This window comes from Ornithorhynchus anatinus, chromosome 1 (assembly GCF_004115215.2).
Source record: "Ornithorhynchus anatinus isolate Pmale09 chromosome 1, mOrnAna1.pri.v4, whole genome shotgun sequence".
Classification (NCBI taxonomy): domain Eukaryota; kingdom Metazoa; phylum Chordata; class Mammalia; order Monotremata; family Ornithorhynchidae; genus Ornithorhynchus; species Ornithorhynchus anatinus.
The window spans coordinates 4983560-5008344 of record NC_041728.1 but is presented as its reverse complement, the minus strand read 5'-3'; the positions used below and the strand labels follow the sequence as shown (position 1 = coordinate 5008344).

At 47.3% G+C, this 24785-nt stretch overlaps 1 protein-coding gene across 1 annotated transcript in view; it reads left to right on the top strand.

The window, feature by feature from the left end:
* The window catches only part of ITGA1 (integrin subunit alpha 1), a 178147-nt gene that overhangs the window by 48119 nt on the left and 105243 nt on the right, over positions 1-24785 (top strand). The window contains exon 2 of the mRNA XM_029075626.1: positions 24341-24461. Coding sequence (XP_028931459.1) covers positions 24341-24461 — 121 coding nt within the window. The remainder of the gene's footprint in view (positions 1-24340; positions 24462-24785) is intronic.

Below are 24785 nucleotides of genomic sequence, written 5' to 3'. Positions count from 1 at the left end.
CTCTGGATCTAGTTGTGGTTTTGTGAAGGACAAATTTTCCGTTTTCTTCCTCCTTTCTAATGATGCTCAGCATTTGGTTGGCTTCGGGCATTGGCTCGATGTTAGAAAATAAGTCAACGTTGACTCTGCGATCTTTCTCTCCTGAATTGTCACTCACAGTTCTGAGCCCAGAATTATGGAGCTCCTACTCTAGACCGTAAACTCCTTGTGGGCAGGGAACGTGTCTACGAACTCTGTTATATTGAACTCTCCCAAGCGCTTAGTACAGTGCTCTGCACACAGTAAGCACTTACTAAATATGTTTGAGTTGTAACTTCCTTGTACTCACTCTCACTGAAACTCATCTACTGTTCTCTAACCTGTTTTTTAGAGAAACAGCGTGGCTTAGTAGCAGCACGGGACTGGGAGTCAGAAGGACATGGGTTCTAGTCCTGCTCTGCCACATATCTGCTATGTGACCTTGGGCAAATCGCTCCACTTCTCTCGACCTCACTTACCTCATCTGTAAAATGGGGTTTAAGAGTTTGTGCCACCCAGCGCTTGGCAGAACAGTGCTTGGCACATAGTAAGCACTTAACAAATACCTTCATTATTATGATGATGATGATGTGGGGCAGGGACTGTGTCCAACCTGACTAACTCGTATCTACCCCAGGACTTAGAACAGTTCTCAACACGCGGTAAGCACTTAACAAATACCGTCATTATTATTATTGACTCGGTTACGCTGAACTCTCCCAACCGCTTAGTTCAGTGCTCTGCGCACAGCAAGCGCTTAGTAAATATGATTGACTTGTACCTGCCTTGTACTTTCACTGAAGCTCCTCTGATGTTCTTTAGTCTCAGATTTATGAGTTCTCCAAAGTTCACCCCAGTCTGCTGAGCATTTTAGCACGGAGAAGTGCTTGAGTGTCTTGCGATAACTTGGCGGTTTAAAAAAAAAATTCCACCACCCACTCTCATTTTTAGAATCCTAACTAATATGTTAAACAAAACTGGATCTCACTAATCCATCAGTAGCTCTACTATTTACACTTCTACACCACCACCACCCCCCCCCCCCAAAAAAAATGATCATTCCTATCTTATTGCGAGTTTTCTTTCCATGGCAGAGCATTTCTTCTAATCCCAAGGTTATGCATTGTAAGAATAGTAATCGGTGGTATTTAAGTGTTTACTGAACTACGTGTTTGGAAGACTACAGTTCAGTTGGTCGACCGGATCCTTCAGAGAAGTTGCAATCTAGTGCGGGAGACAGATACTTAAAACCAATTTCAGGTAGCGATAGCAAGTATTGGCAATTTTTGAAAGAGTCTACTTAGTGTACGGTGCAAGGCACCTGGAAAGTATAGAATTAATAATAAAAATAATTGTGCTATTTATTAAATGCTTACTATGCGCCAAGCACTGTTCTAAGCTCTGGGGGAGATACAAGATAATTGGTTTGGACACAATCCCTGTCCTACAGGTGCTCACGGTCTTAATCCACATTTTACAGATGAGGTAACTGAGGCCCAGAGAAGTGAAATGACTTGCCCGAGGTCATCCAGCAGACAGGTGGCAGAGCCGGCATTAGAACTCAGGTCCTCTGACTTCCAAGGCCTTGTTCTTTCCACTGGGTTCCGCTGCTTCTCAGTTATGAAATGACATCCTCCCTGTCCACAAGGAGCTTCCACTTTAATGGGGAGAGACAAATATAACTTCCACGGGGTCGAAATCAAGTGAGCGGACATCAAGTGATTTGGGGAATGTGATTTACAGGTTCCTCGATGAACCCTTCTTATACATGAGAATCATGGTGATGCAGTTATAATGGCAGACTGTTTATGACATGTCAAGCGCGTTTTCTGTGACTTCCACCACTTCTCCCTGGGTTCTAAAGTAACTCTCAGGTGGAAGCTCTGTAGCCTTGATCATTTGGCTTTCATCTAGTTGATCAATTTAGGCTAAAAGGTTCAGTGTGGTGCCGCAGTTTGATCGGGTTTTTCTGACCTGTCTGCCCCAAAGGCAATTAAGGTGGACTATTGATCTTTCTTACCTCCGCAATAAAATCTGAACTAAAGAATTAATTGAGCCCTTTGATTGTCCCATGTTTTTTTAACCTACTCTATCACAGTCTTCAGTCTGTCCAACTGACTCGTCCTCCAGGTTTCTTCTCTGATAAATTTGGAGATTCTTCCCTGCTTTGGCATCTCCGGGGGATCCGGGGTGCGGTCTTCAAATTTCTCAGTGGTCCTTCTAGTTTCCTCTTATCACTTGCCCTGCCATTTTCGAAGGACTTTTCTCCATCAGTTCGGAAGGCCTCCGTTTGTGACTGTCAAAGCCAGGACCTTCGGGCTAGCTTGGCTCAAGCGAAGCCTCATCAGTCAGTAGTATTTATTGAGTGCTTACTGCGTGCGGAGCACTGCGCTAAGCGATTGGGAGAGTACGGTCTAATAAACACGTACATTCCCTGCCCACAGTGAATTTACATTCTAGACGGGGGACTTACAGTCTAGAGCCTGCAATGGGGCCATCCTATACCCAGCGTGGCTCAGTGGAAAGAGCTTGGGCTTCGGAGTCAGAGATCATAGGTTCGACTCCCGGCTCTGCCACTTGTCAGCTGTGGGACTGCGGGCGAGTCGCTTCACTTCTCTGGGCCTCAGTTACCTCATCTGGAAAATGGGGATCAAGACTGTGAGCCCCACGTGGGACAACCTGATTACCATGGATAATAATGTTAATAATTTTGGTATTTGTTAAGCGCTTACTATGTGCAGAGCACGGTTCTAAGCGCTGGGGTGGATACAGGGTCATCGGGTTGTCCCACCTGAGGCTCACAGTTAATCCCCATTTGACAGATGAGGGAACTGAGGCCCAGAGAAGTGAAGCGACTTGCCCACAGTCACACAGCTGACAAGTGGCCGAGCCGGGCGTCGAACCCATGACCTCCGACTCGGAAGCCCGGGCTCTTTCCACTGAGCCACGCTGCTTCCAGCACTTAGAACAGCGCTTGGCACATAGTAAGTGCTTAAAATTCCATCATCATTATCATTATTATTATCATCATTATCATTATAATGGGTAGAGCACGGGCTTGGGAGTGAGAAGGTCACAGGTTCTAATCCCGGGTCCTCCACTTGTCTGCTGTGTGTCCTTGGGCAAGTCACTTTACTTCTCTGTGCCGCAGTTACCTCACCTAAAATGGGAATTGAGAGCGCGAGTCCCACGTGGAACAGGGACTGTGTCCAACCCGATTTGCTTGTATCCACCCCAGCGCTTAGTACAGTGCCGGGCACATAGTAAGCGCTTAACAAATGCCATAATCATTTTATTAATCGTTCTCGTCTGTGCTCTACCGGGATTCCGTAGTAGTTTGGCTCGTACCTTCCACCCTCAAGGCGTCCCACCAACTCAAAACAGACTGGTTGTTTTTGTCACCGCAGTGGAATTTAGGGCACCCAAAGTTCCAAAGAATTCCAACTCCTACACCTCCCTCCTCCGCCGCCAGTCTTTGATCTTTGACATGATCTTCTTCACTCTTCCAGGCACGTTGCCAGTTTTACATTCCCCTGCTAGTCCCCAGATGAAATGTTGTCAGACTTCATGGCCGAGTCCAAGTCCTTAGTTTGGGGGGTGGTCGGCGTTCAGGGGGTGGAAGCAGCGTGGCTCAGCGGAAAGAGCCCGGGCTTGGGAGTCAGAGGTCGTGGGTTCGAATGCCGGCTCTGCCACGTGTCAGCTGTGTGACGGTGGGCGAGTCCCTTCACTTCTCTGTGCCTCAGTTACCTCATCTGTAAAATGGGGATTGAGACTGTGAGCGTCACATGGGACAACCTGATTACCCTGTATCCCTGTATCTCCCCCAGCGCTTAGAACAGTGCTCTGCACATAGTAAGCGCTAAACAAATACCAACATTTTCCTTCAATCTCCCCCATCCCCAACTAGGTCCTCTTTTTCTCTTGTCTTTTATTGTTTTAAGTGCTTACTACGTGCCAGGTACTGTACTAAGCTCTGGGATAGATACAAGCTAATCAGGATAGACACAGTCCATTTCCCACTTGAGGTTCAGAGACTTAATACGCATTTTACAAATGAGGCCACTGAGGCACAAAGAAGTGAAGTGGCTCACCCAAGGTCACATCGCAGACAGGTGGTAATAATAATAATAATTATTATTACGGTATTTTTAAGTGCTTACTATGTGCCAAGCTCTGTTCTAAGCACTGGAGTAGATCCAAGGTTGTCCCACATGGGAGTCACAGTCTTAATCCCCATTTTGCAGACGAGGGATCTGAGGCACCGAGAAGTTAAGTGACTTGCCCAAGGTCACACAGCTGACAAGTGGCAGAGCCGGGATTAGAACCCATGTCCTCTGACTCCTAAGCCCGTGCTCTTTCCACTGAGCCACACTGCTTCTCATCACAATCACGGTACTTGTTAAACACTTACTATCGGTCAGGCACCGTACTAAGTGTTGGGGTAGATAAAGCTAACCAGGTTGGACTCGGTCCCTGTCCCATATGGGGCTCGCGGTCTTAATCCCCGTTTTACAGAGGAGGGAACTGAGTCACAGAGAACTGAAGTGACTTGCCTGAGGTCACCCAGCAGACGAGTGGGGAGCCGGGATTAGAACCCAGGTGCCTCTGACTCCCAGGCCCAGATTCTATCCACTACGCCATGCTTCTTCTTAGGAGAGAGGGTGTGAGCAAGACTTCAGTCAGTCAGTGGTGTTTATTGAGTGCTTACTGTGTGCAGAGCACTGTACTAAGCGCTTGGGAAAGTATAGTATAACAATATAACAAATACACTTCCTGCCCACAGCGAGCTTACGGTCTAGGTTGAGCATTGGTTTGATAATGATTATGGTATTAATTATTATCCACTGCAGTATTATCCACTGGCTTGCCCAAGGTCATACAACGGGCATAAACTAGGATTCGAACCCAGGTCTTCCTCCTCCAAGTCCTGTGTGTTTTCTACTGGGCTATGCCGCTTCTAAGTCGAAAGCGAGTGCTATGTCCATCATTTCGGGTGATTTTGGTGAACTCACCCAGGGCTTCTGTTTGCTTCCCCAGCTCCTGTATTAAATAAAAAGTGTAATTTAGAACACAGACATAAACATGAGTAAACTTTCTCCCTTCCTGTCTCTGAAAGTTGTTTGCTTCTAACTGGACCTTCATGGGGTTATTTTGATCAGCATTCACTCTGGCTGGGATTTGGGGAAACACTTAAAACACCGCCCAGCTCCCTAACCCGCACTGTTCCATGGTTGACTCCTTTTCACCCAACCGTTAAAAGATCAGCTCTCGGCTCATCCTTAGGTAAAGCGATGAAAGCCGTGTACTGTCTCAGTCTGAGGGAAGCCGCCTTAAAGAAATGAGGCTTGATGGCCTTCACCATTTGTTGCAAAAATAATTCAAAAAGAAATGCTACAGCAAAACAACTGGGAAACCTTCCTATGGTTTTCCTGGAAATGGTAATAACGTTGTCCAAATTGGTCCAGACATTAGAGCTCCATACTTTCATTATTGCAGGCCAAACTGACACCATCACTATGTTCAGTTCTAGAAATAGAACTCAGATTTGAATGCTTCGGAGAGAAGATACTCCAGATGAGTTGTCAGGAGTATTTTTCTCTGTCCTGCGTTTCGTCTACGGCTTTTATCTCACCATCAGTCTTAACCCCCCAAAAAACCCAAAAAACCAGATTCAATTTTAACTGGTATTGTCCGGCTTACTGTTAGGGGATAACGATATTAAAAGCAGAGTTGACTTTTTGAGCCCAATTAAATTTCTCAACTGGCCCTCATCCGTATAGGTTGAGTGATAATCCCGGCCTGCCAAGAAGCAGAACTTCCTTTTATGGAAGCTACGACTTGCCTGTTATTTGCGGATCCTGAGTAGAACTATATTTTTTCAAATACCCAGGGAGATATGTGAAAGAATTTAGATCATGAAGATAAACAGGAAGAATGCATTTCTGTTTAAAGGATGTTATTTTTCAACTGATGGCCTAAGTGTGAAAAGATCTTTGTCTTAGCAACAACACAACAGAGAAAACACAACTTAGCCTCATCCCTTTGAGAAGAAAGAAACTTTCTCCGCAAGTGTCATCTTCTGGGATGTCTCAAGGCATTCCACCACAATTGATTCCTTTGCTTATCTCATTTATAGAGGGAGATAAATTCTGGTGTTGCTAAATGGTACAGCCACTTTAATGTGTTGCAAAGATCATTTCAAGTGTTCAGAAAATGGAGGTTCCTCCATGTGTTACAATCGCTTCCCTAAGATAGAAGCATTTTGTGGAGGGAACAGAACTACCTAACAAAGCCCTGCAAGGAAACTGAAAGACTGGCTGTAGATGAGACCATGGAAAATTGCTTAATTAGTATCTAAAGAAGGAAGAAAAATGATACAGCAATGAGTGTTCTGTTTAAGCGGTAGCCTGGTGGTAGATTGTTTGGATCAGCTCTAAGCTTTCTGGATGTTAGTCTACTGGGTAGTTCTATTTATATATATATAGCATTTGTTAAGCGCTTCCTGCGCGCTGAGTGCTGGAATGTAGGTCGTGGGTTCTAATCCCGGCCCCGTCACTTGTCAGCTGTGTGACTTTGGGCAAGTCACTTCACTTCTCTGCGCCTCAGTGCCCTCATCTATAAAACGGGGATTAAGACTGTGAGCCCCACGTGGGACAACCCGATTATCTTTTATCCCCCCCAGGGCTTAAACAGTGCTTGGCACGTAGTTAGCACTTAACCAATACCATCATTATTATTATTATTACAAGCTAATCAGGTTGGCCACAGCCCCCCACACGGAGGCTCATGGTCTTAATCCATTTTACAGATGAGGGCACTGTGGCACAGAAAAGTGAAGTGCCTTGCCCAAGGTCACACAGCAGACAAGTGGCGGAGACGGGATTAAAATCCAGGCCCTCTGACTCCCGGCCTCTGCTCTATCCACTAACCCACGCCGCTGGCAGGAACAGTGAAATAGCTTTGAACCAGTGGGATCTGATACAAGTGTTCCCAGGTAACTCTGGGTGAAGAAGTCCTTAAAGGGTAGGAAAGTTTGGTTTATGATGCAACCAGCTTGACAGTGTTTGGAAGTCTCATTCGGTATTTTCTCTTGCACTTAACTTCACTTAGTCCTCCATTTGCTAAAGACCATTTGCGGGCTAGCAATGGCTTGAAAAGAAAGGGTACAAGCTATCAAACAATTATATTTATTGAGTGTTAACTATGGGCAGAGCCCCGTACTAAGCTTTTGGGAGAGTACAATATAGCAGAGTCGGTAGATACGTTCTCTGCCCACAACGGACTTACAGTCTAGAGTGGAAAACAGACATTAATTTAAAGAAATAAATTACAGATCTGTACATACACGCTGTGGGCTGAGGGAGGGGTGAATAAAGGGAGCAAATAAGGATTTGAAGGCGGGGAGAGTAATTGTCTGTCGAATTCGAGGAGGAAGGGCGTTCCGGGCCAGAGGCAGGATGTGAACGAGAGGTCAGTGGCGAACTAGACGAAATCACGGTAGAGTGAAAAGTTTAGCATCAGAGGAGCACTGTGGAGAACTATGGACATGTGCTTCTGATTCCTGTCTACTTGTTTTGTTTCATTGTCTGTCTCCCCCTTCTAGACCGTGAGCCCGTTGTTGGGCAGGGATTCTCTCTATCTGTTGCCGAATTGTACTTTCCAAGTGCTTAGTACAGTGCTCTGCACACAGTAAGTGCTCAGTGACTGTGGGCAAGTCACTTAACTTCTCTGTGCCTCGGTTCCCTCATCTGTAAAATGGGGATGAAGACCGTGAGCCTCACGTGGGACAACCTGATGACCCTGTATCTCCCCTAGCGCTTAGAACAGTGCTCTGCACATAGTAAGCGCTTAACAAATACCAACATTATTAAATACGATTGAATGAATGAATATCTTTTGTATGTACATATCTTATAAGGTATTTATGTACATACGGGAGAAGTAACGTGGCCTAGTAGAAAGAGCATGGGCCTGGGAGTCAGAGGACCTGGGTTCTAATCCTAGCTCTGCCATTTGCCTGCTGTGTGACCTTGGGCAAGTCACTTTACTTCTCTATCTCTCAGTTCCCTCATCTGTAAAATGGTGATTAAAGCTCTGTGAGCCCCCTGTGGGACAGGGACCGTGACCAACCCGACTATCCCATTGGTGGTTTTTTTTTTGTACAGTGTCTGGCACATAGTAAGTGCTTAACAAATACATAAAATTATATCTTGAAATTCTATATTATAAATTACTGATTTATTCATACTAATGCCCGTCTCTCCCCCTAGGCTACAAGCTCATTAAGGGCAGGGAATGCATCCATTAATTCTGACATATTTAGGGAAGCAGCGGGACCTAATTGAAAGAGCCCAGGCCTGGGAGGCAGAGGACCTGAATTCTAATCCCAACTCAGCCTCTTGTCTGCTGTGTGACCATGGGCGAGTCACTTAACTCCTCTGTGCCTCTGTTACTTCACCTAAGAAATGGAAGATTAAGCCTGGGAGCCCCACATGGGACAGAGACTGTGTCCAACCGGATTTAGCTTCTATTTACCCCAGCGCTTAGAACAGTGCCTGGCACATAGTAAGCGCTTAACAAATTCCATTAAAAAAAACTGTACTCTCACAAGTGATTAGTACAGTGGTCTGCACGTAGTGTTCAATAAATATCATCGATTGATGGATTGATTGGAAAATTCCCAACAGCCCTCCTGCTGCCAACAGCTCCGATTTTTCAGTAGGTCAAGTCCTGTAGTCCTACTGCTCCTTTGTCCGGAGAGGGGAAATCAAGAAATCCATTCAAGGAGACAGACGGGTCGAGAGAGGGAGAAGAGGACTGTTCGGAGATGGGGGAGAAAGAGCACAAATGGACTTTACACTTTGCCTGGGAATGCCGCCAGAAAGGAGAGCAGCTTCTGGGAAAAATGAGAAATGGGCCCATACGAGACCCACAGAGTCATGCCAGATCCTATATGAGAAGTTTTCATTTTTTTTAAAAGGAATTTGTTAAGGACTTACTATGAGTCAAGCACTATTCTAAACGCTGAGGTAGTTACAAGTTAATCAGGCCGAATACGGTTCCTGTGCCACTTGGGACTCTCAAGTAGGCGGATGTTGAATCCCCGTTTTGTAAAAGAGGAAACTGAGGCCCAGAGAAGCGACGTGACTTGCCCGGGGTCACATAGCAGGCGAGTGGCAGAATTGGGATTGGCACCCAAGTCTTCCGGCAGTCGGACCCGTTCTCTACCCACTGGGCCACGCTGACTTCCCCGAAGTATTTAATAGATGTCACTATTATTGTTGTACTCCATTCCTCCTCCCCACTTTCCTTTCCTCTAGACAACCCCAAAGTCCTGCAGGGTGGTTAGCAGCGTAGGACAAACATTTTACCCAGCCCAGTGAGCCGGAGTTGAAAGAGCTTCTCCCCAAGCTGAATGTGTGCTACCCATCCCTTTATTTCAGGTGGCCGATGGATCCCGGGGTGTTGGTTGGAAAAAGGTTTCCAAGGGAGGGGGTAGATTTGGAGAGCACCCTTGAGAGTCTTCTCATCTAATAGGTGATGGACTACAAAGCTAAATTTTCCTCATGTAGCTACCTGGAGGCCTCTCGGGGTGGAACCTGGAGAGTTTCCGGTCCTCTACCAGTCTCGGCTACGGGAGGGAGAGTCGAGCGGAGGCCCCTCCGGTCCATTCCTAGCTCGGGCAGCGGCTAGCGAGGGGAAGGCCGTCGGCTACAAGTCCAAACTCCCCCGTGCCGGGCAGCGGCGGCACGGGAGAGAATCGAGGGTGGAGACTCGAGTTTACTGCCCGGAAGGAGGCGATGGTCAACCACTTCCCGATTTTGCCCAAGAAAACTCTGTGGATCCACTACCGGAACGATGGCAGATGGAGAGCCGGCCGCTCTGGGAGAGATGTGTCCGTGGTGCCGCTGTCGGAAATGAGGGCATAAGACGAGACAAGCTGTCTGAAACAAGGCTAAATTCTTCTCATGTAGCTATCTGGAAGGTATCACTCGTTTGAGGAGGTGGGGTGGTCTGACTAAACCGTAATAATAATAATTGTGGTATTTGTTAAGCGCTTACTATGCGCCAGGCACTGTACTAAGCTCTGGGGTGGCTACAAGCAAATCAACTTGGACACAGTCCCCGTCCCACATGGGGCTCACTGTCTCAATCCCCATTTTATAAATGAGGGAACTGAGGCTCAGAGAAGTAGCAGCGTGGCTCGGTGGAAAGACCACGAGGTTGGGAGTCAGAGGTCGTGGGTTCGAATCCCGGATCTGCCGCTTGTCAGCTGTGTGACTTTGGATAAGTCACTTAACTTCTCTGTGCCTCAGTTCCCTCATCTGTAAAATGGGGATTAAGACTGTGAGCCCCACGTGGGACAACCTGATCACCTTGTATCCCCCCAGCGCTCAAAACAGTGCTTTGCACATAGTAAGCACTTAACAAATACCGTCATTATTGTTAAAGTGAATTGCCCAAGGAAACTCTGTCTTCCTTGGTTCTGTAGAGAGAGTTATCCTGTGTTGGAGAATATTCCTTGCAAGAGAATGGGAAGCAGCGCAGCCTAGTAGATAGAGCCCGGGCTTGGGAGTCAGAGGACCTGGGTTCTAATCCTAGCTCCGCCACTTCTCAGCTGTGTGACCTTGGGCAAATCACTTCAATCATGTGCCTCAGTTTCCTCATCTGTAAAATGGAGACTGTGAGCCCCATGTGGGACGGGGATTGTAATAATAATAACGTTGGTATTTGTTAAGCGCTTACTGTGTGCAGAGCACTGTTCTAAGCGCTGGGGTAGATACAGGGTAATCGGGTCGTCCCACGTGAGGCTCACGGTTAATCCCCATTTTACAGATGAGGTAACTGAGGCCCAGAGAAGTGAAGTGACTCGCCCACAGTCACACAGCTGACAGGCGGCAGAGCTGGGAGTCGAACCCGTGACCTCTGACCCTGAAGCCCAGGATCTTTCCACTGAGCCACGCTGCTTCCCGTGTCCAACCTATCTTGTAGCCACCTCAGTTTTTCCATTAGACTGTAAACTTGTTATGGGCAGGAAATGTGTCTGCTAATGCTGTACTCTCCCAAGGGCTTAGTACAGTGCTCAATAAATACCACCTAGTGAATTGGCAGGATACCCAGTCCCCAAGGGTTCTCTAGAGCTCGTTGTGGGCGGGGAACCTGTCTGCCAACTAACTCTGTTATTTTGTATTCTCCCAGGACCTGAATACGGTGCTCTCTGCGCAATAATCTCTCAATAAATAGAATAATTATGCTATCTGTTAAGTGCTTACTATGTGCCAGACGCTGTACTAAGCGCTGGGGTGGATACAAGCAAATCAGGTCGGACACGGTCCCTGTCCCATGTGGGGCTCACAGTTTCAATCCCCCTTTTACAGATGAGGCTCAGAGCAGTGAAGTGACTTGTCCAAGTTCTCACAGCAGACAAGTGGCGGAGCCGGGGTCAGAACCCACGACCTTCCGATCCCCAGGCCCGTGCTTTATCTACTGCGCCTCGCTGCTGCTTGATTGACTTGCTTGATTTATCCAGACAGCTCCCGGGTGGAGAGCTGAATTTGGGAAATCGGGAGCAAGGAGGGCAGAGGAAGTGTTTTAAGGATAAGGTAAAACAAAGCCGTAGGCAAGGTTTATATCCCGGGGGAGAACTGAGGGTTAATTGCTGAGGATAAACCAGTCTGGCACACTGCCCTCAAGAGAGTAGTTCTCTGTGAAAAAAGCTTTCCGGTGGAAATAGGGGCGAGGAGGTCAAAGAGAAGCAGCGTGGCTTAGTAGATGGAGCACCAGCCTGGAAGTCGGAAGGATCTGGATTCTAATTCCGGCTCCACCACGTGTGACCTGTGTGACCATTTTTCTGTGCCTCGGCTCCATCATCTGTAAAATGGGGATTAGGAGTTTGAGCCCCGTGTGAGATGGGGACTGTGTCCTACCTGATTAACTTGTCTCCACCCTAGTGCTTAGAACAGTGCTTAGCACATGGTAGGAGCCTAACAATGCCATCATTAAAAGAGAAAACTGCACCAGGAACGACAAACAAAATATAAGGAATGACATCTTTGTTTGCATAATGTGGCTAGAACCATGGATCCCATGCTGGCCTTTTTGACCCAACGCGTGCTCATAGATGAACAGTGGGGACACTTCTATTTCCTTTATATTAATTTTTATTCATTTATATCAACGTCTGTCTCCCCCTTTAAACTGTAAGCTCATTGTGGGCAGGGAGCGTGGCTACTAACTCTTAGGTTGTTGTCTCCCAAGAGCTTAGTACGGTGCTCTCTGCACCTGGTAAGTGCTCAGTAGATCGACGGTCTGTGTGCTGATAAGATTATGATAACGATGGTATTTGTTAAGCGCTTACTATGTGCCAGGCACTGTTCTAAGCGCTGGTAATAGAATTCAATAATTGGTGACTTGCCCTAAATGATAATAATAATGATAGTAATTGGGGTATTTGTAGTAATAATAATGACGATAACTGTGGCTCGGTGGAAAGAGCACAGGCTTGGGAGTCAGAGGTCATGGGTTCTAATCCCAACTCGGCCTCTTGTCTGCTGTGACTCTGGGCAAGTCACTTAACTTCTCTGTGCCTCAGTTCCCTTATCTGTAAAATGGGGACTGAGACTGTGAGCCTCACTGGGACAACCCGATCACCTTGTATCACCCCCACCCCCAGCATTTAGAACAGTGCTTTGCACACAGTAAGAGTTTCACAGATTCCATCATTATTATTTTTATTATTACTTAAGTCCTTACTATGTGCCAGGCCCTGTTCTAAGCACTGGGGTAGATACAGGTTGGATACAGTCCATGTCCCATATGGGGCTCACAGAGTAAATCCCCATTATACAGATGTGTTAACTGAGGCCCAGCGAAGCGATTGGCCCAAGGGCACACAGCTGACGTGTCCGGGCCCGGATTAGAACCCAGGTCCTTCTGACCTCCAGGCCCGTGTTCTATGAGGATGATGGCATTTGTTAAGCACTTACTATGTGCAAAGCACTGTTCTAAGCGCCTACCCACTAGGCCTTGCTGCTAGAGAGCTGGCTGTGCATGTAGCACACTGGTGCAGAGACCGATACGTTCCGTCAGTTGTCGTGAGCCTGATTCAGCGAAGCCGTTCATTTACACCTCTCCTCCGGTGTGGCTTTGGGCTGCTTCTTTGCGTCTCGTCATTTCTGCATCGCTGCCCGTAGGTCTTCGGATGATGGGTGAAGTCTGTACAGCTCCAACAGTTTCTGAATCCATATTTTCTTAATATATAATCTGAACTCTGCATCCAGAGTTCTTGTCGCCTGGCTGCTTAGAATAACTGTACAGGACTGAATGCACCCTGCAAACATTCTGGTGGTATTTGTTAAGTACTCATTAGATGCCAGACGCTGTACTAAACACTCTCCCAAACGCTTAGGACAGTGCTCTGCACACAGTAAGTGCTCAGTAAATACGATTGAATAAATGAATGAATGCTCTGCGCACAGTAGGCATTCAATGAGTATCGTTGACTTAATATTGACCGGAGGGTGGCCATTTTTTTAATAGTAACTGTTAAGCACTTACTATGATGACGATGATGATATTTGTCAAGTGCTTACTATGTGCCAAGCACTGTGGTAAGCACTGAGGTAGATACAAGGTTATCAGGTAGTCCCATGTGGTTATCACAGTCTTACTCCCCATTGTACAGATGAGGTAACCGAGGCACAGAGAAGTTAAGTGACTTACCCAAAGCCACACAGCTAAGTGACGGGGCTGGGATTAGAACCCACGACCTTTGAGTCCCCAGCCCGTGCTCTTTCCACTAAGCCACAGTGTTTCTCACTAAGCCATGCTGCTTAGGCACTGTATTTGCCCTATATGTTCATCATCATCATCACCATAATTATGGTATTTGTAATAATGATCTTTGTATTTGTTAAGCACTTACTATGTGCCAGGCACTGTTCTAAGCACTAGGGTAGATGCAAGGTAATTGTATCTACATGGGGCCCACGGTCTTCATCCCCATTTTCCAGATGAGGTAGCTGAGGCCCAGAGAACTAAAGCGACTGGCCCAAGGCCACACAGCAGACCGCTGGAACTTCTTGCTTAGAACAGATCTGGGGCAATTCATCAGACGGGGTAGGGCGGGAGAGATATATGTGAAGAGGCACATCTATCAGTAGGAAACTGCAAAACTGTGGTTACTTAGCCTGTGAGCCCCACATGGGACAGGAACGGGTCCTCTAGACTGTAAGCTCACTGTGGGCAGGAAATGTATCTGTTATATTAATAATAATAATAATAACGATGGTATTCATTTAGTGCTTACTACGTTCCCGGCACTATACGAAGTCGTGGGTTGGATACCAGCAAGATGAGATTACAGACGAGGTAACTGAGGCCTAGTGAAGTGACTTGCCCCAGGTCACACAGTAGACAAGTGGCAGAGCCGGGAATAGAACCCATGACCTTCTGACTTTCAGGCCCATGCTCTATCCACTATGCCATAATATCGTTCTACTGTATTCTCCCAAGCACTCAGTACGATGCGTTGCCCACAGTAAGTGCTCAATAAATAACATGGACTGACAAAACCTTAAGCAAAACTTCACTGCAGTTCAGGGAAGGGGAAGGGGAATACCCAGGAAAAAACAAAACACGAGAAAACGACCAGCCGGAGTCCCTGCAGCTCCCGCATTTTGTCGTGGAGTCCCCCGGGTGCCCCCGGGAGTCGAATCTGGGTCGACCTCTCCCCCAGCTGTGGGGTACCCCGTGGTGGGCTCCAACGCGAGTCTACAGGAGCCTGATAAACCCTGGGAGCGAGGCGGAGAGCAGCCCCTTGAGAGTCAAGAGTCGTGGTAGCTTCTGAAGAGGGGGCCCCCCCCCCATCTTTGGGGAACTCAGAAAGCACAGGAACGGAACATTTCCCTACATGGCCAGGCGTTCTAGCAAGCCTGAGGGCCCAAGCCTACCTGGCCCTTAATGGATCCCGCAATGGCGGCCTCTCTAAAATGAAGTCAGTCACGTCAAGCTAACGACACAGTCCAGGTCCCTCGTGGGGCTCACAGACTTCATCCCCGTTTTACAGATGAGGTAACTGAGGCGCGGAGAAGTGAGCTTGACTGGCCCAAGGTCACACAGCAGACAAGCGGCGGAGTTGGGATCGGAAGCTAGAATCCCAGGCCCGGGCTCTATCTGTTAGGCCACAGTGCTTCCTTACTTAGCTCTGCTTTACTCCATTTGTGATAGGGAAGGAATTGAACAAAGCAACCCCAATTCTGACACTGTCAGCCATTCCATCATGAGGTAGCCTTAGAATCTTAATGAATTTAGAGCAGTGCTTGGCACGGAGTAAGCCCTTAGCAAATACCATTATTAATATTATTATTTTAAGTGCAGCCAAATTTAGTAAACAATTCTACTGGTGATATCCAGTGTTTTTTTGAGGTCTTGATGCTTCTTCTTGCATTCTTCCTCTATCGTATATGCTGCAGAGATCATCTCTGCTGTAATCTGAAGCCACATTATCATTTTGGGAATTTCACACAGCGATACTAGTAGGCAATCCAGGAGTGCTCTGGTTTGGATCTTGCTGGAGATGGACAGCGACAAGAGGGCTTGATCATTAATGGTATTTATTGAGCGCTTGCTATGTGCAGAGCACTGTACTGAGTACAACTTGCAAACAGGTACAGCTTGGCCTATTAGAGAAGAGCAAGTGCCTGGGATTTGGGGAACCTGGGTTCTAATCTCGGCTCCACCTCTTGTGTGGTGGGTGACCTTGGCCAAGTCACTTAAATCCCAGCTTAATCAATGAGGAAGCTGAGGTGCAGAGAAGTTAATCTCAGTTCTTCCTCCCCCTTAAAATAGGAGCCGGTGTGGGACAGAGACTTCCCGACCTGTCTGGTATCTCTCTCAACGCTCGGTGTACGGTGCTCAGAAGGGTTCGACCAATAGTGTGTCATTGTTATTGGTCTTCATGCCTTTGGGGTCCTCACAGTTTTTTTTTTTTTGCGATCACGTGGGCTGACTCAAACCGTCCTAAGTTCGGGAACCGTGAAAAGACTAGACACACACACACACACACCGGACATTCCACCCACCCTGTACGATAAACAAACAAGATGGAAAAGGAAACAGAGGCTTGAGTCATGCACAGCTTGGATCAGAGAGAAAGATGCACTCTTAACAGAGAGAACTCTCTCCCCCGGACTGTCTAGTTGAAGGATAAGGGGTATAGGAGAAGCCAAGGGTGTATTGTGGGGTTGGCAGTATCTTCCTCGGGGGAAGGCTCTTCCTCTGGCTACCCCACTTCTTCTCATAACCAGCTTTCTCACCTATTCCTTTAACTCCTAAAGGGAACACACTTCTCTCTCCCCCTTGACGTGGCTCTCAAGAAACAGTGGTTAGAAGTTTTTCCCCCCGTTTAAAAGGCAGGGGAAGTTTGCGTGTTTGAAACAGTTCTCCATTCCCAGATCGCACCCACCGCTGAAAGTGACTTCTCAGAAATTTTAGAGTATTATTTTGTTAAGCACTTACTGGGTTCCAGGCACCGTACTGAGCGCTGGGGTGGATACAAGCAAATAGGGCTGGACACAGTCCCTGTCCCACATGGGGCTCACGGTCTCGATCCTCATTTTACGGATGAGGGAACTGAGGCCCAGAGAACTGAAGGGACTTGCCCAAGGTCCCACGGCAGACAAGTGGTGGACCCGGGATTAGAACCCGTGACCTTCTGGTTAGAGTCTCTAATTGGTGAAAAGCCCTTTGAGGGTGGGGAACACATCTTCCAACTCTATTGTACTGGACTCTCCCAAGAAGTTAGTACAGTGTTTTGCACATAGTAGACACTTGATAAATACCACTGACTTAAAATTGAGGGAGAGTGACCATTTTTTAATGGCATTTGTTAAGTACTTTCTCTGTGCCAGGCCCTGTACCGAGCACTGGGGTAGATACAAGATCATCAGGTTAGACACAGTCCCTGTCCCACATGGGGCTCACAGCTTTAATCCTCATTTTACAGATGAGGTAACTGAGGCCTGGAAAAGTGAAGTAAGTGACTTGCCCAAGGTCACACAACAGACATGTGGTAGAGCTGGGATTAGAACCCACATCCTTTGACTCCCAGGCCCGTGTTTTTTCCACGAGGCCACGCTGTTCCTCCATTTGTCCAGGTTTCTGTGGGTCTGTCCCTCTGGATATGTATTCATTCATTCTTATTTACTGAGCGTTCACTATGTGCAGGGCACTGTATTAAGCACTCGGGAGAGTGCGATACAACAATAAATAGACACATTCCCTGCCCACGGCGATCTTTCAGTCTAGAGGGGAGGAGACAGACATCAATACAAATAAATAAAATGCCAGATATGGACGTGAGAGGTATGGGGCTGGGAGGGTGGGGGAGAGCAAAGGGAGCAAGTCAGGGCGACGCAGAAGGGAAAAGTGGGGCTCAGTCTGGGAAGGCCTCTTGGAAGAGGTGGGCTTCAATAAGGCTTTGACGGGGGAAAGGGCAATCGTCAGACTTGAGGAGGGAGGGCTCGGAGGGATACAGTTATGATACCGGAAGGCTTTATGTCCTATAATCTTTAATCACCCAGTCAATCAATCAGTGGTATTTGTGGATCAGTTATCACGTGCGGAACACTGTACTCAGCCTCTCTAAGGGGGCGATACAACACAGTCGGTAGTCATCTTCCCTGCCTACAGCGAGCTCACAGTCTCCCTCTATTTTAGCTCCTTATGCTATTGGCAGTCAGTAGTATCTATTAAGCACTTCTCTTTGCAGCACGCTGTACTGGGGCTTTAGTTCTGCAGCTTGGAAGCGGCACGATAATTATAATAGTGGTATTTCTTAAGCGCTTCCTATGCGCCGAGCGCTGTTCTAAGCGCTGGAATAGATAGATACAAGCTGTTCGGGCTGAACGCAGCCCCTGGCCCACATAGGGCTCCCAGTCTTAATCCCCATTTTACAGATGAGGTCACGGCGGCGGAGAAGTGAAAGGAATTGTCCGAGGTCACACAGCAGATGTGTGGCGGAGCCGAGATTAGAACCCACATCCTCTGACTCCCAGGCCCGGGCTCTCTCCACTGTGTCACGCTCCTTCCCGTTAGGAGGGGTGAGAAAAAGGGATGATGTCACCCAGGAACCGGAGGAATTGGGAACATCCTTCGGAGAAGCACTTAAGATTCCGATAGACTTCCACAAACTCTGGCGGATGACATCGTTGCCTTAGGCTTTGCCCCCTGAATCTTTGGATCCTGAAGTGTTGTCGTGGCCCACTCTGAGTGAAAAGCGTCTTCATCATTGTCTTCCGGTTTAGGGGAAGTTCTGTAAGCTTGGGGACCAGCTGGGCTGTGTCTGAAGGATGCACAGGAAATGAGCTTGTACTGGCTTCACCCTACCCGGACGTGCTGTTTGCACCCGATACTCCTTTCCAGTAATTCCGCTCAAAGCCCATTGACTTCATTCTTCCCCTCCTATCTCGGAGTCTTTGCCGAGACCATCCCGAATTCCTGGAATGGCCTCTCTTCCCATTTGCCAAATCACTTCCCTTTCTTTCCTGAAAATAAAAAAAAGAGAAACGCGCAAAGCTCCTCTCAGTCGGTAATAATTGAGGGCCTCTGCTCTGTGGAGAATTTCTTAATGGAGCAACACAGAGTCCCAGAGGAACCCTGAAATCAACTCATCTGATACGTCTCCTTCACCACGATGAGCAGACGTCGATGAGTGTGTTTGTAAAACGCCTGCCGTGTTGTTCATTTGCTTTTTCTGGCCTCCCACTGAATGGGACGGTGGCATCCTCCATCAGTGGTGTTTATTGAGCATTACTGTGCAGAACATTGCTCTAAGCGCTTCCAAAAGTACAGTAATAATAGTAATAATTATTATGGTATTTAAGCGCTTCCTATGTGCCAGTCACTGTACTAAGCACCGGGGTGGATACGAGCAAATCGGGGTGGACACAGTCCCTGTCCCACGGAGGGCTCACAATTATTTTGTAGAGGAGGTAACTGAGGCACAGAGAAGTGAAGTGACTTACTCAAGGCCACACAGCAGACGAGTGGTGGAGCCAGGATTAGAACCCGTGACCTTCTGGCTCCCAGAAGCCTGGTCTATTTACTAGGCCGTGCTGCTTCTCCTATGCAGTACGATAGAGTTGGTAGACACAATCCCTGTCTTCGAGGAGCTTAGAGTCTAGAGGGGGAGACGGGCATTTAAAAAAAATTACACAATGTAAGGATACGTACATAAATCCTGTGGGACTGATAGTGGGGTGAAAATCAAGGATTTTAGGGTACAGATCCAAGCATATAGACCACACATAGGGGAGACGAAATCAGGGTTTAGGGAAGGTTTTCCGGAGGAACGGCAATTTTTTTTTGAAGTTGGGGAGTTGTAGTCCCTCAGATTCTCGTCACTTCCTTAGTTTTTGTCCTTATTATTATGATTATCATCATCATACTCGTTAAGCATGTACTAAGACTTAGGATAGATACAAGATAATCAAGTTGGACACAGCCATCCGGGGGGAGGATTTAATCTCTGTTTTACAGATGAGAAAACTGAGGCACAGAGAGGTTATGACTTGCCCATGGCCACAGAGCAGAAAATTGCAGGAGCCGGGATTAAAACCCAGCTCCTCTGACTCCAAGGCCTTTGCTCTTTCCATTAGGCCATGGGGCTCCTCATGGTGCAATGGGAATGAGCATCGTTTAATTCGGGGTTATAAATCACATAGGTCAGTTTTGCCCAACCATGGGAAGAAAGAGTCTCTTGGGGCGGTTTATGCCTCTTTTGGGTCCTGAATTTCTGTCCCTTCAGGTCACTGGTATCCCTCATGGATAGAGCACGGGCCTGGGAGAAAGACCTGAGTCTAATCCCGGCTCCGCCACTTGTCTGCTGTGTGACCTTGGACAAGTCACTTCATTTCTCTGGGCCTCAGTTCCCTCGTCCATATAACAGAGGTTACGACTGTGAGCCCCTTGTGATTCAGAGACTGTGTCCGACCCAATTAACTCGTATCCACTCCAGTGCTTAGTGCAGTTTCTGTCACATAGTAAGCACTTAAATGCCATTATTATTATTATTACTCGGATTTCTCAGAGTGCCATACAGAACAGGTGGTGCAGTGACACCCCTATCCTCGCTCGAGGGTCAATATCTGGGTATCTATTTCTCTGGGTCCTTTGAGGAAAAAAATATAAATGTAGCTGGTAATTAGAGAATGGAAAAATGAGTCCATGAATAAAGAATTGGAGGATGTTATTGTAAGAGCTGCAGAGCCTGGAGAAATGTTGTGGATATTAGTGGAGGAAATTAGTTGAAGAATACTTCTTGGAGGAGATAGGGTTTCGGGAAGGTTTTGGAGATGGGAAGGGGTGTGGTCAGGTGGATTCGAAATATGTTTTATGCATTTTTTATAATGTTTGATATTTGTAAAGGCATACTATGTACCGGGCACTGCGCCGGGGTAGATAAAAACTAATCGGGTGGGTCACGATCCCTGTCCCACTTAGAGCTCACAGTCTTAATCCCTATTTTACAGATGAGGTAACTGAGGCACGGGGAAGTGAAGTGACTCACCCAAGGTCACACAGCAGACAAGTGGTGAAGCTGGGATTAGAACCTGGGTCCTTCTGACTCCCAGGCCCTTGCTCTATTCCGTAGGCCAAGCTGCTTCTCAATGGGCCGTGCTGCTTCTCAGTTCAGTTCATAGTTGATTCTTAGAAGCAGCGTGGCTCAGTGGAATGAGCCTGGGCTTGGGAGTCAGAGGTCGTGGGCTCAAATCCCGGCTCTGCCCCTTGGCAGCTGTGTGACTGTGGGCAAGTCACTTCACCTCTCTGTGCCTCAGTTACCTCATCTGTCAAATGGGGATTAACTGTGAGCCTCCCGTGGGACAACCTGATTACCCTGTATCTGCCGCAGCGCTTAAAACAGTGCTCTGCATGTAGTAAGCGCTTAACAAATACCTACAGTATTATTTATTCAAACACATTTACTGAGTGCTTACTGCGTGCAGAACACTGGACTAAGCCCTTGGGAGAGGACACTATAACAATAAACAGACACATTCCCTGCCCATAATGATCTTACAGCCTAGAGGTAAATTTAATGGTGGAATTTCACTGAAAAATTAGTTTCCTGCCCCCCTTTTTTTAATGTTTTAGCCTGGTCCAGACACAGAATCACTGTGTTTGTTTTGGGTTGACACTGATTCCTGCTTTCTATTCAGGAAGGTGACTCTTTTTTGTCTATGCCAATAGAAAACCTAAATTAAACGTGCCTAGGTTTTCTTGGAGTTCCATTACGCCAAGGTCAGACTTGCATCTTTTAGAAAGTCCAAGCTTTGATGATAATCTCTCTCCTTCTCCGCAGTCTTATTTTTCCTCCTGCCTTCAGGATATCTCCACTTGGACGTTCCACCGTCACTTCAAATTTAACACGTCCAAAACGGAACTCCTTGTATTTCCATCCAAACCCTGTCCTCCCCATGACTTTCTTATCGTTGTAGATAACGCTACCATCGGCAGGGAACGTGTCTACCAACTCCGTCGTGCTCTCGCAAACGCAGAGTAGTCAATCGTATTTACTGAGGGCTAACTGCGTGCAGAGCCCTGTAATAAGCGGTTATTACAATATAATAATGTTGGTATTTGTTAAGCGCTTACTATGTGCAGAGCACTGTTCTAAGTGCTGGGGTAGATACCCGGTAATCAGGTTGTCCCACGTGAGGCTCACAGTTAATCCCCACTTTACAGATGAGGTCACTGAGGCACAGAGAAGTGAAGTGACTCGCCCACAGTCACACAGCTGACAAGTGGCCGAGCCGAGAGTCGAACCCATGACCTCTGACTCCGAAGCCCAGGCTCTTTTCCACTGAGCCACGCTGCTTTATATTGATAAACAGACACGTTATTTGCCCACTTACTATAAGTGCTCAATAAATAGGATTGATTGATTGTTCATCCTTGTCTCCCAAGCCCATAACCTTGGCGTTATCCCCAACTCCTCGCTCTCGTTCAATCCACAGATTCAATCTGTCACTAAATTGGTTCAGCTCTCACAACCGGAGTAAAATCTACCCATTCCTCTCCATCCAAACTGCTACCATATTCATCCAAGCACCTTTCCAAGTAAAACGGGCATTGATATAAATAAATAGAACTATAAATCCGTACATATATGCACACGGGTGCTGTGGGGCGGGACGGGAGTAGAGTAAAGGGAGCGAGTCGGGGTGATATGGGTGGGAGGGAGAGCAGAGGAAAAGGGGGGCTTAGTCTGAGTAGGCCTCTTGGAGGAGGTGAGCCTTCAGTAATAATAATGTTGGTATTTGTTAAGCGCTTACTATGTGCCGAGCACCGTTCTAAGCGCTGGGGTGGATACAGGGGAATCAGGTTGTCCCACGTGAGGCTCACAGTCTTCGTCCCCATTTTACAGATGAGGTAATTGAGGAATAATAATAATAATGTTGGTATTTGTTAAGCGCTTACTTTGTGCAGAGCACTGTTCTAAGCGCTGGGGTAGATACAGGGTGGTCCGGTTGTCCCACGTGAGGTTCACAGTCTTCATCCCCATTTTACAGATGAGGTAGCTGAGGGACAGAGAAGTGAAGTGACTTGTCCACAGTCACACAGCTGACAAGTGGCAGATCTGGGATTCGAACCCATGACCTCTGACTCCTAAGCCCGTGCTCTTTCCACTGAGCCACCTAGGGCTTGGAAAGGGGGGAAGTGTGATTGTTTGGCAGATCTGAGGAGTGTTCCAGGGAGGCTGATTACTGCATCGGCCTCCTTGTGGACTACCCAGCCTCCTGTCTCTCCCCACTCCAGTCCACATTTCACTCTGCTGCCCCGATCATTTTCCTACGAAAATGTTCAGCCCACGTTTCCCCACTCCTCACAAGCCCTCCAGTGGTTGCCCTTCCACCTCCGCATCAAACAGAAACTCCTCACCGTTGGCTTTAAAGCCGTCCATCCTCTTGCCCCGTCCTACCTTACCTTCCTTATTTCCTACCCTGCCAATACACGCCATTCCTGTAATGCCAACCTACTCACTGTCCCTCGAGCTCACCTAGCTCACCACTGACCTCTTCACCTGCGTCCCGCCTCTCAAGCCTGACACTCCCTTCCCCTCCCCTCCCCACAGCACTTGTGTATATTTGTATATATTATCTATTACTCTATTTTATTAATGACATGTAGATATCTATGATTCTATTTCTTTTGATGGTATTGATGCCTGACTAATTGTTTTGCTGTCTGTCTCCCCCTTTTAGACTGTGAGCCCGGTGTTGGGCAGGGATCGTCTCCGTTGCCTAATTGTGCATTCCAAGCACTCAGTACAGTGTTCTGCACACAGTAAGCGCTCAATAAATACAACTGAATGACTGAACGAACGACCTTCAGATCTGACAGATAATCACTCTGCCCATCTTCAAAGCCTTATTGAAAGCACATCTCCTCCAAGAAGCCTTCCCTGAATGAGCCCTCATTTCCTCTTCTCCCGCTCCCTTCTGCATCCTCCTTGCGCTTGCACTCTTTTATTCACCCTCCTCAGTCCCACAGCACTAATGTACATAGCCATCATTTATTTCTACTAATGTCTCCCCCCTCCACCCCTCTAGACCCTAAGCTCATTGCAGGCAGGGAACTTTTCTACCAACTCCGTAAGCACCTAAAGCAGTGCTCTGCACACAGTGAGTGCTGGAAGCGTGTGAAGTAAGTTCATTCATTCTCATTCAGTGGTGTTTATTGAGTGCTCATTGTGTTCAGAGCACCGTACTGAGTAAGTGCTGGAAGCAGCCTGGCCTCATGGCAGCGGTGCCGGCTTGGGAGTCAGAGGACCTGGGTTCTAATCCCAGCTTCGTTACTTGTCTGCTGTGTGACCTTGGATAAATCATTTAACTTCTGTGCCTCAGTTACCGCATCCGTAAAATGGGGATTAAAACTCAGTATTGATATCTGTCTCCCTCCCTATAGACTGTGAGCTCACTGTGGGCAGGGAATGTCATTGTTTATTGTTGTATTGTATTTTCCCAAGCTCTTAGTACAGTGCTTTGCACACAGTAAGCACTTAATAAGTACGACTGAAAGAATGAATGACGGGGACTGTATTCACTCTGATCGCCTTGTATCTACCCCAGCACTTAGATCAGGGCTTGGCACATACTAAGTGCTGAACAAATACCATAATTATGTGCTCAATAAATATGATCGATCGATTAATTGATTAATAGCCCCGGCAAAGCCTTTTGCGCCTGAAGCACGGCTGAAACCTGTGAAACCTACTCAACTCTTTGTAACTGGAGTTTTTGTTTCTTTCCCCCCTTTCAAGTCTTGCTGCCCTTATGTTTGTCATTCAACGTGGACGTGAAAAATGCTCTGACCTTCAGCGGCCCGGTAGAGGACATGTTCGGTTACACCGTCCAACAGTTTGAAAACGAAGAAGGGAAATGGTAAGTGCAGGGGACTGGGGAAATGCTCGGCTTAGAAGGACTGGTCTGGACTTGTGGATGGATTACTCTGCGTGGGAATGAACTATTTAGGGCTTGGGCATCCTAAATTTTGAAATAGAATCAGGATTGAGGGGAAAAGGCCACTCCCAGGAATTTTACATGAGAAATGCTGGTACAGCCTGTACTCTCCTACCTCAGAGAAGGCTTTTGGGCCAAAAAAGGAACACAGCAGAAAATAAAACAAAACAAAACAACACAATGGCTTTGAGGAAAGTTATGTAATCGCGCTAAATTAAAAGGTGTGGTCAGCCCCAAGCTCTTTTA